Here is an 18,513-nt window from a genome sequence, read left to right as displayed (position 1 = left end):
TTAGAGAGACCAAGGAGAATCTACATATGATATTTATTGATTTAGAGTAAGCATATGAGAGAAGTGCTATGGAGAGTTATAGAAAAGAAAGGGTATAATAATGCTTATATTCAAGTCATTAGGGATATGTATGCATGCGTTGTTACTTTTGTTCAAACATAAGGTGGTTTGACAAAGTATTTTCCTATTTTCGTTGGATTACATCAAGGATCAGCCTTAAACCCTTCTTTTTGCTTTAGTCATGGATGTTCTCACTAGACATTTCCAAGAGGATGTATCTTGGTGTATGCTTTTTGCTGATGATATTCTTCTTGTTGATAAGACTAGAGAGGGAGTTGAAGGTAAACTCGAATTATAGAGGTCAACCTTAGAGTATAAAGGTTTTTTTTTGAGTAGATCTAAAACCGAATACATGGAGTGTAATTTTAGTAGTAATAGATCTAGTGAGGGGTTTGTGACTTTGAGTGATCAAGCCATTAATAAATATACTCGTTTTAGATATCTTGGGTCTATTGTTCATAGTGATGGTGAAATAGATGGGGATATTATTAGTAGAATTCAAGTTGGATGGTTGAAGTGGAGGAATACTACGGGTTTGTTGTTTGATAGAAAAATATCACTCAATCTTAAGGGAAAATTTTATAAGATGGTGGTGAGACCTATAATGTTTTATGGCGCAAAATGTTGGCCATTAAAAGAGAAGCATAATATTAAGTTAAGTGTTGCTGAGATGAGGATGCTCTGGGATGAGTGGACTAACTCTTAGAGACAGGATATGATAAAGGCATATCCAAGAAAAGGTTGGAGTAGTTCTAGTGATAGATAAAATTAGAGAGAGTCGTCTTAAATGATTTGGTCATGTAAAATGTTGTCCTTCTAATAATCATATTAGGAGAGTAGATGTATTAGATTTGACCTATGTTAAGAAAGGTAGAGATAAACCTAAAAAGACTTGGTTAGAAAATATTAGAAATGACATTTCTTTTTTAGATTTAAATGAGAATTTGACTCTTAACAGAACACAATGAAGAAAAATGATTCATGTAGCCGACCCCACGTTGTGGGATAAAGGCTTGATGTTGTTGTTTATTAGAATCATCTCCTGTACAATAGTTCAACTGACCCGAACTCAAACTCCAAAACAATAAACTAGTTCAAATTAAAAACTGTCTACAAACAAAATTCAAACTACTATAAAACAAATAATAACTACAAAACAAATTCTATGCAAAACTCTGAACAAGACTACAAACTCTCAATCAATATCACACTCAAATTGAGTGAGCTACTAAACTACAAACTCTAGGCAAAGCTCCAACCCTTGCAAGCTCCCTCCTCTACGGGCTCAAAATACCTGCAAGTAAATAAACAAAAGGGCAATTTAGTACTGTAACAAAATATAAATGCTAAGTGAAGCAAAAGAAATTGCTGTAATAAAACTACAGTGCTAAAGCAAGGTGAGTCACACTATAACAAAAAAACACAGTTCTAAATACAAAAAAATAACTAGAGCTAAAACATTAGCACTAAAGTAAAAGCACAAGTAAAAGCACCAAGTGTTGGGGCAGTAGAGGAGTGAAAAACTAAATAACTGTTGTCCAATTCATCCTAAAACTAAATCAAAGAACATACAACTTCTAAGGGAAGTTGTAAGACATATCTAAGCAAATGACATGCAACTTTCAAGGGAAGCAATAAGCCCTGCCTTGCTATTTGGGAAACTTCTAAGAGTGAGAAATCTTAAATTAATTAACAGACAACTTCTAATAAAAGCCGTAAGACCCACTTTAACTGATCTATTAGTGAAAACTTTTAAGTGAAGTAACCTATCCATAATCAAACTACAAACAAATTCTTAGAGAAGCGGTAAGACCTATTGTTTGGGAAACTTCTAAATGAAGTATTAATTCCCAAAACTAAACCTGCGGGCAACTCCTAAACGGAGCCGTAAGCCCCATCATAAATCAAATCTCTGGACAACTCCTAAAAAGAGTTGTATACCCCAAACTAAATAAATTAATGGACATTCTAACATATATAACCCCCCAAACCACCATAACAATAAAACTCACATCTAACCACTTTATTTTACCCAGGATTCTTGAGAGAAGGCAACCATAGCTGCTAATTAGATTCCGTAGATACTACGATCAATGGTTGTTAGTGTAGGTAGTCTGAAACCTACGGTATTCCCGGCACGACAGAACCATGGAATCTTGATCGGGTCTACCTCCATTCACCTACAAATGAGACAAACATTTAAAATTCTAAAGCTATTCATCTTTAATTGAGAGTTCTTTCCTATGAAATGGGAGGGATAGGGCTTGCACTTATCGGAAGTAAGGACCCAAAATTAAATAAACCTGATACAATTGTTAGGGGAAATCTGGTTAATTAAAAATCAACCTACCTTATGAAAAATGGAACGTAAGCATGCAAAGATAGGTTCGTGCTTAACACTATTTTTCTTGAGCGAACAATTACATTTAGAATATTTTACACAACATTCCTTTTTCATCCAACCAAACACTAATATTTTCAAAACTGTTGCAAAAAGAATACTTTCCACTCACTCTACTTCCAACCAAATAACCCTAAACTTAATTTATAACGTTTTACCAAGATACCATACTGATTATGTACTTGCATTAGTTTATCTTGAAGTTTAGCATGCATCATGTTAGAAACATAGAATGTTCATTCTTTTTATGGCTTGAGGTATACTCGTAAACATTCCGGCTTTTGCAAATTCTTTCAAGTCATGTTTAAATTACTTTTCTAGGAAGGCGAGAAAAGGAATATGAGATGATCTTACGTCAAACTTTGCAAAGCATATGTTTGCTTACTGTCCACCCCAACACAACTACCTCCATCATCGTTCAGGTTAGGTGATGTTTCTGCATTTACAAGAATTAATTTTCTAGCCTCTGTTCCCTTAGCTGTGTTCTATATAAAGCTGCTTAGTTTCTACTGTTTATTATCTTCTAATTAAGAACATCTATTTTGGTTGTATTATTTATGCCAATATGCATTGACTTTAATGGCTATTGTTCCAATAATTCTTCCTTTACAATGTACAATGATAGAGTGCTGATTGATGAGCATATGATTGCCTCATATACTTTTTGCACTTTTTTTATACAATTAATGCATAGATCCTGTATCTGAACATCTCAAGCAAATATTTATCGACATGATTCAACAAAAATAAAATGTGATGGAAAGAAAAAAGAGAAATATACCGTCTTGTAGTTATATGCATCAACAGCACTCAGGAGGTGCTCTATTGATAAGATGTTGAATTTCTTTGTCTGGTCGAAGAGCATTTAATAGTTGATTAACACTATTTTTAAAGATGAAGCATCTTTTTTTATTTTTTTTATTTTGCAGGTTATTGGGGATGATGGTGCTGTATCCTTTTCTTAAATGAAAGGTTTTTTATAGCTTCGATATTTTGATTCTTTGATGAGGATTACGGTAATTAATCCTTTTCCAATAGTTTGGTGAAAATTATGAAAAACAAAGATCGATTAAAAACTTGTTTTTGATATGACCATCTAATTCTAACCTTTTTTTTAAATTATCTAATAATGGTTAAAGAGCATGCAAAGTTATTGAAATTTTACATTAATTTCTTTCAAACTAGGAAAGGAAGTAAGCATAAAATTATCTTTAGCCATATTAAACTCATAAGCATGAACAATAGAAGAATCATTACCTAAACTATTTTTGAAGTGTTAGACTTCCTTAGATGTAGTATAAGAGCATTAGTATGGATATTTACGTAATTCGTTTCATGATGTTTTTTTGTTGAACATTTACTGTTGTATTCACCCTTGATAACCAATTTATTCTAGTTTCTTGTCTCCAAAATCCAAATATTTATGAGAGACTCTATGAATCCTTTCATTATTGGTAAAGAATGTAATAATAACAAAAAAAAAAAAGTTCAGAAATGAAAATATTGTCAAACTGTTCACGATCAAGAAGAATAACAACAATAAAATTTAATATTCGTAAGATCCAAATCATATTAGAATAGTTAGAAGTGAAACTATCAAAACCAATGTAATGTTTTAAGAAATCATTCATATCCCTACTAACCAAGGTTCGATTACTGCAAGAAATTTAATATGATGAAGAAGCATTATTTTTTAAGTCTTTTCAATGATTGAGATTAAAAGCAGATATTGGCTTGTCTTTTGGATCTTATTTTAATAAACTTTATAGAAAAAATAAGAACCCCTTCTTCATAGTAAAGAACATCACCAATAGATTTCTTTCTGGTAATAGCATGAGGATGAGCAATAGGAATTAAATCTAAACTCTCTCATCAAAAAGTCTTTTTATGTGGTTTCAGGCACGTTTTAGCCTCTTGTTTTCTAGTCTAGCTATTGAATAAAATATACTCCATTCCTTAATTGAGAATATCCTTTTTGACCATGTAATGTTCCTTGACGAATGGTTTTAGCTTCTCTCTTGTGCTATAAATGCATCGTGTGTAGCTCTTGTTGATGCAGGCATTCCTCTAAAACATCTCGCAGGTATGTAACCATTCTTGCAATTTTTCTTTTTTATCACGAGTGTTTTTATACTTAGACCATCAATTATATCTCTAATGCAGTTTCCATTTGTTGTGGTTTGACTGTGGGTGGACATGTAATTTTAGATCCCACTGTACTAGAAGAGCAGGTGATTTCTAATTTCAACCATTTAAATAGGCGCCACTTGACTCCTTTTGCATAAGCCCAAACATTGCTTTGATAAGAAATCATTTGTATTAATCATGCACAGGGATTTCCCGTTTGCCTCTCGTTTGCTTGTGATATCATGCTATGCCATCCTACCTTGGCCTCTTTTACATCAAGTCTGTTGCCATCATGCTATGATCTTTTTTCGTGTTCTCTTGAGTCAAACTATTTTTTTTTTTTTGAATAAGCTATGAGTTTGTTCATCTAGTTTGGGCTTTGTTTTGCTTATTATGTAACAATGTAAAATTTTAATTTTCATTTTTTTAAAATCAAGTAACATTATTTATCTCTCTACTTGGAATTTGTAAGTTTTAATCTGAGTAAAATGCTCTTAGTGATACAAATTTCAATTCCTTTTGTTACTGAATGGTCTGTTCAAATTAACATATTTATTTGCTATTTTAATGTATCAGAAATTGAAGGCTGTTCTTCATCTGGTTTTTCCAAACCCTCCGCTTTCGATCCATCATAAAACTCAATCTCTTTTAAAAGATGAGCCTATTGAGCATGGAATTATAACATCTGTTATGCGGGGTGTGATGTCAGGTGAAACATTCATATCTTGCTAATTATACTCTTGATAATCTAGGGAATGCTATTAATAGAAGTTTCTTAACTACGATGTTTCATCATAATTGATTCAAATCTCTTGGGCTTGTCAATTTTATAAACCATGCTAGTTCATAATTAATGTTGTATTGTGCGGAGGGGTGGTCTTGATACCAGCAGAGTTTTGTGGTTGGTTTGCTTTAGCTTGAAGCCCCATCCGTTGCACCAACAATCAAGAAACAAGAGGTCAACATGTAACTTCAGGACTATAGTTGGTGACTTGTGCGCTACACAAAGTTTTGGTGTTACAGAAATTACATGGAATGGACAATATAGCTGAAAGTAAACACGAGAAAAGAAACATCCTGTTTACAATTGCTTAATTCAGTAATAAATAGTTCTTTTATAGGCAAATACATCAGCAGAAATAACCAAAGAAATATAAACAAACCACTAGGCTCTTGATCACCAATGGATAAAAAATCATGATACAAAGTACTATCCAACGTGCAACTTTCTCTATTTTACTAGCTGATGAGTAGCCTGGACTATTGCCATTAATAAAATACACTTTTGACTGAAAAACAAACAAACTAAATAAATGCCTTAAGACTCGGAAAAATATAACAAACTTATTTATTGAACAATTCCTCACTTATATTGTTAAACATAGCATCAATTTAATGAGTAAATTCCAAAGAACCCTCCCTTAAACGCGATTCTTCAATATGCAAACACCAAGCAATTTTATTTCCTAAGCTTCCAAAATGTAAAGGCTTCGTAAAGGTGTTAGCAAGTTGATTATTTTTACAATAAGTACGATTATGACTCTTTATTAAGGCTCCTGAGGAAGTGAAACTTAACATCTGTGGGCTTGCTTCAATATATAATAAGTTTTTTGGAGAGTTTAATTGTTGAACTATTGTCATAGAAAATTGTAGTTGCTCCCTCTTCCTTGAAAGGCAACTCTTCATGAAACTTCTTTAGCCAAATAGCTTGACCAGCACAGTAAATAACAACAACAAATTCAACCCCAGTTGTTGATAAAGTGACAATTGGTTACTTCTTTGAAGATCACAAAACAACTCTTGAACCAAGCATAAAAATATATGTTGAAGTGCTCTTCCGATTGTCTAGTTCTCCATCAAAATCAGTATCAGTAAAACCAACCAAGTTCGACTTTTTGCTCTGGTAGAATAGCACAAATTTCATAATATCTTGCAAACCTAAAGATCCTCTTGGCAGCTAGAAGATGCATCTTAATATGACTTTTTATATATCTGCTTATAAGACTTAACAACATGTATATATTGGGCCTTGTGGCAGCCAAATTCATCAAACATCCTAAAATTTTCTTGTGGATAGCGTTGTCTACCTTTCCACCTTTTGAATCTTTGGTTAGTTTCAAACCTGATTCTGTTAGAGTGCTCATGGAATTGCAATTCTTCATTTGAAACTCTAGAAGAATTATTGAACAGCTATCAAAAGAAATGACGCAACAACTGGACCTAGCGGACAGCAGCCAATTACAGAAAGTAGCATAGAACTTTCCACGCTCCTTCACCGTTTCTCTTCCAATAATGTATGTCATGGAAGAAGTATTAAGCGGTGTTTCAATTCTAGAAATAAAAGGTAGTGAGGGATATATTACTGGCAACCATCGCTGAACAGTCCAGCAAGTTAATGTGGAAATGACTAACTACCGTTGAAGTAGTGAAATCTTAAATATATACCAACTGACGAGGCTGAGTTAGCCATATGAAGGGTATTGAATGATGTTAAAGCTAGCACGTAAAATTGACAAGACATATCATGGAGCTCTATAGCCATGCACGGAACCAAAACATGAACTGGCACAAGTGAGCTAATTAAAATCCTTCTTTCATGTAAGTACAACGCCTTATCGTAGAAAACAATTGTAAATATAAACTATAATGATTAGTCTGTTTCATGTTTCACCGATGCTGAAGTTGAACAATGAAATAGTTTATAAAATACAATTTTCTTATGTAAATTTTCAGTCTTCAAGCGTACTTTAACAAAAATGTGATATCATTCGATCACTCAAAGCAATTGCATAGTATTGAGATACAGACATAATAAAAGGTTATAAATAATGTCTTGGATTTGTATCACCAATCTCCAGCTCATTACAATTAATGTCACAGCTGGTTTGACTCTGCATTTTGTTGGTTTAATTCCAATATATGGTATCAAAAGAATTTCGTGAGTAACAACCTCCACAAAGGATTTAGCTTATTCTCCATAAAATGTATTATTTTTCTTACTGGAACGAGTGTGGAAACTGGGGAGGGAATTCAGTGAGTGCACTTGTAGGAATTGAGGATAAAGAAGGAAGAGAAGACAATTCTATTGCCGTACTAGAAGTTGTGAAGCCCGAGAGACCGAGACCTCTGCATATGTTTGCTGGGCAAGAGACCTCATCATGGATGATAAAGCCAAATAAACATAAAGACAAAACACTTCAGATGTTTCTTAGAGAGATTATGATGCCAATGCCAATAAACACCAGTGTCGAAATGATGATCTTGATAAGTAATTATATAATTATACAGGTCTCAAGGAATTGGGCTGCACGTTCTTTGCTCCACTTGTATCTGCCACCGCTAACCCCTTCTGTACTGAAGCTTATCTAGCTGTTGGTTTTGGTTTCTGTTTTCTTACAGGTCTGGAGTGATCTTTCTACATGGTATCAGAGCTATCTAGCATACGCTCTATATGAAAAAAAAGAAAAAAAAAGCATACGCTCTATATAAGTTTTTTTTGTTTACTTAATTTTCTTTGGTTTGTTCTCTGCATATGGGTGATATGTCCGCCTCTTCTTAGTTTATGGTTGCGGCTGATTCAACCATTAAAATGGCATATACTATTGTGCCTCCCCAACTCAAATTCCTCATGACCGATGTTAAATCTATGCTTAATGTTCATGTGGGCTTCGAAAATTCGGCCCCGGCCTCCGCTCGCTTTTCTTTCTATTCGGCGAGGGAGTTTTGACTGAATAAGTTCCGAGGTAAATTTTGGAAGGCAGATGGGTTTGTAGATAAGACACTACCCAGAGATTTCGCCCTCATTTTGCGAGGACTTTATGATATGAGTTCTGGTTTCCTATAGGCGCAAGCCTCTATAGTTAATTACCCCTCCCAATAATGACAGAGAACTTTCGATTAAGGCTGCTCGTCAATCGGATACGTAGTATACGTGTTATCTGGCATATAGTAGCAGCATAGGTTTGGAATCTAAGAACTGGATTTGAATTTGTGAATTTGGGAAGTTTGGATATTTAGAAAGATTTAATATTTAAAATAAAAATTTCACCATCTTTCACTTAAAGCGGATGGTGGGGGAATGGATGATGGGCCCGATCAAGATCCCATGGTTCCGTCGTCCCGGGCCATCGTGGTCCCTGGTCTACTTAGTCAGAGGAGGTAGTCGACCCAACCTGACAGAAAAATCCTTGTCGGCAGCCATGGGTTGCTTCGTCCAAGGGGACCTTATAGACCTGGGTTGGATATTTGCCTAAGGGGACAAACTTGAATCCACCTTAGTTAACAGAGGGCTTTGTGCCCTATCGATCATATCCTATTGATTCATATCTCAAGGATTTAATGCCAATAAGGAACGTAACGACGATGGCCATAACCGGTATTTTGTGGTACCATTTGGCGGGAAAACCACTCGGTTCAGAGGGCATAAAGCCTACGAAACCCGATCCTTGAAGGCCTAATATGAATGTATTAAAACAAATATAACGGTAGCCACAACTGTATATTTGTTTGTTGTTTCGAACCCTGTCGACTTTTATTGACCCGTATAGAAGGATCGGTTTCGAACTTGAATTCACTTGTCAACCCGCGCAGCATCCCTAGACGTCACGTGTGTACCAATAACACGCTCGCCGGGGCCCATGCGGGTGTTTGGAGTCATTTTATAATTAAACCCTGTCGACTCCTTTTTACTTGTTAAGAAGGATCGGGTTTAATTTATAACCCGCGCAACATCCCTAGACGTCACGTGTGTGCCAATAACACGCTCGCCGGGGTCCTTGCGGGTTTTATAACTGCTTTTACCCCTTTTAGTGTACCTATGTGTATACAAACTATGGTGCACGTGCGGGGGTATTTTGAAAGTATTCGTAGACGCCTTCTGTCCGCTTGCATAGAAGTTGCGGATCCGTTGGCGTGTCGTAGCAACTTTTGAATTGAGTTGTTCGCTGCTTTGTACAGGTAGACTGTCGTGCACTATTTGTTGATTTATGTAGGTGGATCATAGTGCACTAACTAATCTCCTGCTTTGGGTTGTAGAAGCTCGTAGGAACTTATAGTCTTTAAGCATTCTGCTGTGATTTTGGTCTTTACAATACAACCACTACTGTTGGAGGTAGATGTATTCATCCTTAAACTGAAGTTGACTACAGGATACTGCATTTACTGTAGTCTTTATGCATCTACCTATGGATGGATGTTGTACATACATTTGTATTCGTAGAGGATTTTTATGAATTGCAGATCTTCTTTTCTTTCACGCGGATGTGATATACTCCTTGCATGTTGCTTGTCGTTGATCTTTCATTTGCATGGGCATTGTAGCATTCACTGCATGATCCTTGGGTTCATTTGTATATTAGCAAGCTATTGTGTTCGTCTGTTATCCTTTACAAAAGACTTATGAAGGTTTTGTAAGCCCCCTTGCATATCTATCATCTTTATCTGCAAATAGGCTATTATAAGCTCATTTGTATGCTAGTTTGGGTTGACACCAATAAGGAGGCTACCTCTTCTATATTCCTCTTGCTCTGCTTGTTCTCTTGCCATATTTATTATACATGATGACGATGGACCCATCACTATAATTATCACGTGCCTCTTAATATTCTCCTTGTTGGTGAGATGTAGGGGCCTCCCAACCCCACCAAGAATTTGGCATGTATGAGATTTGAATGAATCACACTCCTTGATTAGCGCTTGCATTCTAATTGGCATGATGGTTTTATTGATATCTTGACCATTCTTCAAAGCGAATTCTTTATTGTTATTTGTGGTTTGTAATATGTAGAATGATCCTTCACCTTCACTCATGAGTAAATCCCATTTATTTGTTATATATATATTTATTAGTAATAAAACAAAACTAATAATAATAATAATAATAATAATAAAACTAAACTTACATCTAAAGCCGATTGGAGAAAAGCAGGAGGGGTGATCGGGTTTGGTTTCAGAGGATCGGTCGGTAAGTGGCAGAGATGAGGAGGTCGGGAATGGGATCGGAGCCGGATCTGACGGGAAGAGACGAGCTCTGTTAGAGCTCGGTTGAACGGAGTCGGTCGGCTACAGGGAGGAGATGGACAGAGACGGAGGAGCTCGAAGAAGTTCAGAGTGGAGAAATTGGCTTCAGGTATGTTGATCTCTCTCTCTCTCTCTTTCTCTCTCGGCTTTGGGTCGGTAAAGGCAGAGGAAGAGATCGGGAGCTTAGGTAGCAGAGACGGGATAGGGAGAGGGTAGCAAACGGGAGAAGAGATCGGGAGTGGCGAATGGGGAAGAGCAGGGTCGGAGGGAGATCAGAGGATTTTTCATCACCGAGAGCTTCACGAGTTTCTCGTTTTATAAGCATCGAGGGCCATTTGATCGAGACGAGAGCGGGATCCCTGCAGAAATCATGGAGAAGAAACCGATTCGGCGCCGATTTCAGCTGGATTTCAACACGATTCAGGGATCCGATGAATTATAGCATGTATGCATTTTGTTTCATTCTCTTTAGGTACTACATGAAGGTCAACAGTTCAATTGACCACTGATAATCATCCTCTTTGGAAGTCTCAAATCTTGAAATTATTTTGTGACAATGGTTATCTCGATGGCTTTACTCCAAAACCCACTTAGCAATTCCTTGAGGATGGTTCTATTGTTATTGATATTCACTTCCAAACATGGATACTTGTTGATCGAAATATTGCTGCTACCCTTTATTCTACAATTGTTCCTCTCTTACCTTATGTTCTCTACCTCGATTCTTGTCAAGAAATTTAGCTTACACTCGAACGTCAGCTACAATCTTCTATTCGTTCTTGTGTTCTTCATTTGAAGAATGAACTTCATCAACTTCAAATGAGTGGCAAATCCATGGTGTAATATTTATCTGAAATTAAGCAAAAGGTGGATGCGTTTGTGATTGTTGGGTGCACTTTTGATCCTGAGGATGTCATACTGTATACTCTTAATGGCTTACCGTCAGATTACAATGCTATCAAGAATTCCATTTGCACCAAACTTCAACCATTTAGTTTGGATGACCTATACACCTTACTTTGTAGTGAGGAACTCAACTTAACTGTTGAATCCACACAGTCTATGCTCTCTATTGGTTTTGGAGACTTTACTTTCGCTCTAGCTGTTGTTTGTTGTCGCAATCGTGGCTATGGATTTCATCCCTCATCTGTCCGTGGTTGCACTTCATCTTCTACTTGTGGTGGTTGTTGGAGAATTTTTATTGTCCTCAAACGGATTGCATACTTTATGATCGAGTATGGCATAAGAATGTTGATATATTATATTGAAGGATAAAAATATCTTTCCCGTATAGATTCAATGATAAAATTTACAATTTAATAGTGATTCCCCCATTTAATATTTGGTTGAATGGGGTATATATATTTATTCTGGGATATAATAGATATCCCATAGGTGAAAGCCCTTATGATTAATTACATCTCAAGCTTTGGTGCTTGAGAACGCTTTTGATTAAATTAGTGATCTTCTTGCTTTTGAAAGTCATTTAGATATTGGCTAATTTTTAATTTTTGAAAATGCATGAAAATCTTGTTTAAAGGGTTTTGACCTTTATGAATTTCAAGGAACTGCCTGGAAGGCGAAGTAGGATCACTTGATTCTGAGAAATTTTAGAGGTGCTTGAACTATCGTATATTGGGCTTTATATTTTTTAACTCTAATTTTATTTAAGTTGATCATTTTGACTAGAAGGTCAGGGCTTACATTCCAACAACTCATGTTGGAGGAACTGCCGGGAAGGCGAGGACTTGCATGGTGATTGAAATCAACCATTGCCTCAGATCCTAAAACTAAAGTGAGGACTACCGAGAGGTAGTGCCTCGAACCTAAGTCTAACGAAATGCAAAGGGACTTACAAACTATGTCTCACATAAGGTAGAGCCAGCACGACCCTTGGATTTATTGTCTTACATGGAAAGGGATACCAAATAAATCCACCTAAACTCTTTTAAAATCATGATTTTGGTCTCAATGCATATAAAGACTGAAAGATTATTTTTGTTTAGGAAGTATAACTTATAACTTTGCTTTGAGATCAAGATACCTAGTTATGCAGGGTATACAGAATACTGACTCACAAATGTGGACTTTTTTGTTATCTAGTCCTTAAGTGATGACTTTCTATATGCGACACTTTTTTGTTTATGCATGATTGTTTTCAATTTAAGAAAACTTGGCTGCTTGCAATTTTTTTGTTAGAAAATCATGGAGCTTAATTTCATTTTTTAGATTGTTTAAATTTTAATGGGTAGAAAACTTATTTTATCCTAAGAGCCTACCGCATCAAAAGTCTAAGATACCCCAAAGCAAACAAGAAAAGAAACCTAAAAAAAAGCATGCATTTCTATTATGCAATCAGGTAAATATGTTAAACATGCTTGAATGTACAAATCAAACAAACTAAACATAAATTATAGAGTCTATGTTATTACAGTCAGATTTAACAGCTAAGTTGCCTGCCATTATACAACACTGTAAAACCCGAAATCGATGATCATAGGCGTCACACGCATTTCGATGCGCTGCAACGAGATTTAAGTGAAAATTCAAAGATAACGAATTTCGGCGGAAATAATTTTATAAAATTATATGCAAAATTCTAAGAAAATTGGTATATAAAACTTATAGTTAATTTTACTTAATTTTGAAGTTAAAATTAATAGAAATTTCATAATACCCAAACTACCCCTAGCCATTATTAAAGTATGAATGTTTTAAGTGATGGCATTTGGGTAATTGGATTTTCCCTAAACTCCTAAGCCTTAAGGGGACTGATTCTATTTGGGCCTTTCATAATTCTTACACCCGAACGCACGAAGAGGACAAGTTGAGATGAGGAGGCTTTGGCAACGGTGGTATGGCTGTTTTTCGGCGGTAGTTTTAGGAGAAAACAATGGGGAAAGCTTAAGGAAGAGAAATGGTATGATCTAAACTTAGAAACATTTCTTTTTCTCCAAATTCTTTCATGATTAAAATCTAGGGTTTCTCTAAAACTTGATATTTTTCAAGTAGAATGTTAGAGAAGATTTAAAAACATGTTCTAATTATGAAATTTGTACTTTCCTTCACAAATCTTCAAGTTTAAAATTTAGGATTTTTGCTGAATGTTAATTTTTATGGAAAGTTCTTAACATGTATCATCCCAAATGATCATAGGGGGATTTTTAATTATAGAAATTAGGGTTTTTTCATGAAAACTTTATTTTCTTAATTTTATTTAAGAAAAATCCAAAAATAGAAATTATTTTAAATTAATTTAGGGTTTGTTTAATGTCTAATTTTGGGTGAATTGGGGTTTTTAGATGAAAATGATAGATGTTTAAAATAAGAGATGGTTAAATTCTCAAATTATAATAAAAATATAATTTTTTTAAATGATTAGGTAAATTAAATTCATATGTATATCGATATGAAAATTAGAGAGAGAACTTAGAGTGTTTTAAAATGAGAAGAAGAATTTTAATTTAGATTTATTATAAAGATTTTGAACGAGAAATTAATTCTTATAGGTGATAATCGTTGACCTCGAAAGGTGTTCGAGCGGAGTAATCAAATCAAATCCTTTAAGTTGAAGTGAGTATTCATGGTTCTTTATTACAGTGATATTTTTGTTTATGTCCAATTATATATGTTTTGAAAGTCCAAGCTTGTTTATAAAATTTTTATGATTACTTTAAATCATGATTATGTTATTCTTATCCTATGATTGATTATGCGATTTATATGTTGTACTTCATGGCGTTATCATATAAAGTTTATATGTTATAGAAATGAGATGATATAATTGTTATAGAATGTTTGCATGTGCATGTTGAAATGATGGAGCCCACCCCCTTATAGTACTAGCTAGGGACGATATACTCATGCACATTAAAATGGTAAAGGTTATAGAAAAAGAAATGGTGGAGTACCTTTATGGTCTAAATGGTGGGTCCTGTGACGGTTGTACTATATATGAAATAAAAAAGTTACGAATATTGATATGATGAATGTAAAATGAATATGAAGGATATGAATTTATGATTTATGTGTATGTTTATAAGAAGTAAATTTATGATATCTTTAAATAAAAAGTGACATTTAGCATATTACTCCATCTGCCTTGAATTACTTTAGCTTAGAGTCATGTTTTACTTACTAAGCATTGGCTTAATGTTAGTTGTTCAATAGTTTTTTCAAGTATAATTATTTTAATCTTAATGAGTAGAAGGGTGAAAACGTGTATCGTAGGAGAGGCGCACCCAAAGAAAGGTAATTATATGAATCTTAATGATTTTATGTTTATATGTTTTCGAACTTAATATTTTTAGTGGCTATTTCAAATGTTATGGTAATAGATTTAGATATTGAATAGTTTATTCTACCGTCCGACCTCCGTTCCCGTCTCGCCTATGCGAGCTTACCTTGTCGGGTCGTGACAAAAGTGGTATCAGAGCAAAGTTTTAAGAATATTGATAAATAAGAAAGAACCAATAGGATGATTACATAGGTTAGAGAAGGTATATGGTATGTGTGTTATAGACTACTAATTTTATTTCATCATGTTATATCTCAGAGTCATGGATCCTAAAAATGATGCTACTGATGACAATACAAGAGATATTAGGAGGGAGATACCAGTTGTAGCAGAGCCTTCGAGTAGTAGCATCAATGTTACTATGAAATCTTTTACGCAAATGATGTCAGCAATGACCCAAATGATTAAGAACACTCAGACCCAGGTTGGTGGTAGTGGAAGCTCTCCAATAGATAAAAATTTAAAGTTTTTCCAAGATATGAAGCCTACGATGTTTTCAAGTGGTGGACCAATAGAGGCAGAAGATCGGGTAATGAGGATAAAGAAGATTCTGAAAGGTATGTCATGCCCAGATGTTGACCTGCCGTATCTCTGGGTAGTGTCTTATCTACAAACCTATCTGCCTTCCAAAATTTACCCCGGAACTTAGTTCGTTAAAACTCCCTCGCCGAATAAGAAGAGCGAGCGGAGGCCGAGGCCGAATTTTCGGAGCCCACACCAGAAGATAGAATGGTTACTCTCGCTGCTTTTGCCTTTGATGGTGAGGCAGAAAGGTGGTGGCGAAGCCAGCTACAGGAGACTTTTGGAGGGCTATCCAGCAGTCAAGTCTCATGGGAGAGTTTCTAAAAGTGTTCCGAGATTGATATGTACCCATGTCAGATAGAATATAGATGCAAGCTAAATTTAGCAGATTGTTGCAAGGTGATAAAATTATTACTCATTATGAGGCCAATTTTACTAGATTTTCTAGTTTCTAGATATGCCTCACATCTGATACCTAATGCAGAAGAGAAATGACATCGTTTCTTATCTGGTTTGAAGGATATCATTAGACAACCTTTGATTCTTTTTTGGCATTAAGGATTATTCTACTATGGTAGAAAGGGCCCGAAGGATTGAATCAGATTTGCAAGCTACTTAGAAGAGAAGGGATCAATATAAAAGGAAGAGTTCTGAAAAGGATATTCAAAGCAATTAGACTGAGGAATCAAATGGGAAGAAGCTCAAGTTTAGTCCTAGTGGAGTCAGTGGTGCAACTGTAAGTAAACAAAAGGGTGAATGTATGATTGGTTCTAACACTTGCTATTGGTGTCATCAGCCTAGACACATAACAATATATTGTCCTACATTGGTTCAAAAGACTTAGGAGAAATGAGATCAAATGAAGCACCTTTACAAAAGAACTTTAGCAAACAAAAGATGATAGAATCATCAACTGTAGGTTCAGTGCAAAATAAATCCAGGCAGAATGTTCGACCACGGGTTTACACTTTGACTTAGCAGGAGCCCAATGAATCCATAGATGTTGACAATGATAGTTAAGATGGCTTTATTGTCTATTCTTAGTGAATTGTAATGTTCAATATGATGTTTTGGATTTAGGAGGTTATCTTGTTAGGTTATGTCAAATATTTTTGGATTGATCAGATTATTTTATTATGATATATCAGATGTTTAGTTTTTTCTGTTCTAATGTTGAAGTTTATGTTAATTGAAATGAAAGATGTTGGTTGATTTGTAATTAGAAGTTGTATATACATTTCGAGGACGAAATTTTTATTAGGAGGGGAGAATTATAAAACCTGAAGTCGACGATCGTAGGCGTCACACGCATTTCGATACGCTGCGACAAGATTTAAGTGAAAATTCAAAGTTAATGAATTTCAGCGGAAATAATTTTATAAAGTTATATGCAAAATTTTAAGAAATTTGATATATAAAACTTATAGCTAATTTTGCTTAATTTTGAAGTTAAAATCTATAGAAATTTCATAATACCCAAACTACCGCTAGTCATTATTAAAGCATGAATGTTTTAAGTGATGGCATTTGGGTAATTGGATTTTCCCTAAAATCTTAAGCCTTAAGGGGACCGATTATATTCGGTCCCCGCATAATTCTTCCGCCCGAACGCACGAAGAGGCAGACAAGGGGCAATGGGGTGGCTTCGACGACAGTGGTAGGGTTGTTTTCCGACGGCGGTTTCAGGAGAAAACGAAGGGAAAAGCTTAAGGAAGAGAAAGGGTATGATCTAAATATTCTAAACTTAGAAACATCTCTTTTTCTCCAAATTCTTTCATGATTAAAATCTAGGGTTTCTCCAAAATTTGATATTTTTCAAGTAGAATGTTAGAGAAGATTTAAAAATATGTTCTAATTATGAAATTTGTACTTTCCTCCATAAATCTTCAAGTTCATGTTGACCTTTGTATAAAGAAACAAAAAGAACAAAAAAATTCAACTAACCTGTTGACCGTCGGATCCACGAAGTCGTGCCGAAATCCCGCTGCAAACGGCGCCGCTCCGGTCAATTTCCCGCAATTCCTGCAGAAATCTCGCGATCTCGCCTCGGTCGTTGCTCGGATCGCGTCTATAAAATGAAGCAGAGCCCTGCCTTCAGTAGCTGCCCTTTCACACGCCGAATCCCTGCCTCGCTCTACTCCCTCACTCCCGATCCCGTTTCCATTCATCTCGTCGCCACCTCCTGTGCCGACCCTAAGCCGAGAGAGAGAGAGAGAGAGAGAGAGAGAGAGAGAGAGAGAGAGAGAGAACTCCTTACCTCTCACCCGATCTTAACCGAGAAATCCACCCCATCGCCTCCTCCCTCTAAGATCGAAGCTCCCTTCCTCTTGCTTTGATCCTTTGCTGAATCCCCACGCAAGCCGAGAGAGAGAGAAAGAGAGAGGGAGAGAGAGATAGGAGAGAACCTCATACCTGTCCGATCCGACGCCCAGCTCGCCGACACCTTCCCCCTTCCTCTTCGACCAAATCCCGCCATCTCCACACCTCCTCCCTCCGACTTCCCCTTCCTGTCGAACAGGAAGTTACGACATTTCAGTCGGATGCAAGAATGGGAGCAAGCTGGCCGTGAAGGTAAACTTCTCCCCTTCGCGTGCTCCTTCAGCCAAACTTCCAAAACAGAGAGTTCTCTGTTAAGTTTTTTTTAAGTGATGCATTTTTTAAATTAATTATAGTTAATTAGATTTAATTATAGTTAATTATTAGTTAATTCGAATTAATTATTATTAATTATATATTAATTATAACAAAATTAATCTAATTATAATTAGTTATTTTTAATTAGAATTAATTATTTAAAGAAAATTAAGCATAATTGATTAAGTTCAATTATGATTAATTTTTATTTAAATTATAATTAATTACTAATTAATTATATATTAATTATAATTAATTAAATTAGATTATAATTAAATATTCTTAATATTAATTAATTAAACTTAATTATAATTAATTATAATTGATTATTATTAATTATAATTAATTAAAAAAAAAAGAAAGAAAAGAGAAAAATTTCTCTCCCTCGATCCACAAGTCGCCGCCGATCCGCTGGCCGCCAAAGGTATAATTTTTGGAACTTAGTCTCTCTCTA

At 35.3% G+C, this 18,513-nt stretch overlaps 1 protein-coding gene across 3 annotated transcripts in view; it reads left to right on the top strand.

The window, feature by feature from the left end:
• Positions 1-18,513, top strand: part of LOC110092002 (exosome complex exonuclease RRP46 homolog) — a 71,515-nt gene that overhangs the window by 10,556 nt on the left and 42,446 nt on the right. For all 3 annotated transcript variants that reach the window (XM_020816337.2, XM_020816336.2, XM_020816335.2), the window contains exons 4-8: positions 2,783-2,883; positions 3,391-3,411; positions 4,472-4,544; positions 4,625-4,692; positions 5,165-5,297. In XM_020816337.2, the coding sequence (XP_020671996.1) occupies positions 2,783-2,883; positions 3,391-3,411; positions 4,472-4,544; positions 4,625-4,692; positions 5,165-5,297 (396 nt within the window). The remainder of the gene's footprint in view (positions 1-2,782; positions 2,884-3,390; positions 3,412-4,471; positions 4,545-4,624; positions 4,693-5,164; positions 5,298-18,513) is intronic.

This window comes from Dendrobium catenatum, unplaced genomic scaffold, assembly GCF_001605985.2.
Source record: "Dendrobium catenatum unplaced genomic scaffold, ASM160598v2 fragScaff_scaffold_1058, whole genome shotgun sequence".
Taxonomy (NCBI): domain Eukaryota; kingdom Viridiplantae; phylum Streptophyta; class Magnoliopsida; order Asparagales; family Orchidaceae; genus Dendrobium; species Dendrobium catenatum.
The sequence above is the reverse complement of the archived record's forward strand: the minus strand, read 5'-3'. Positions and strand labels throughout refer to the sequence as shown.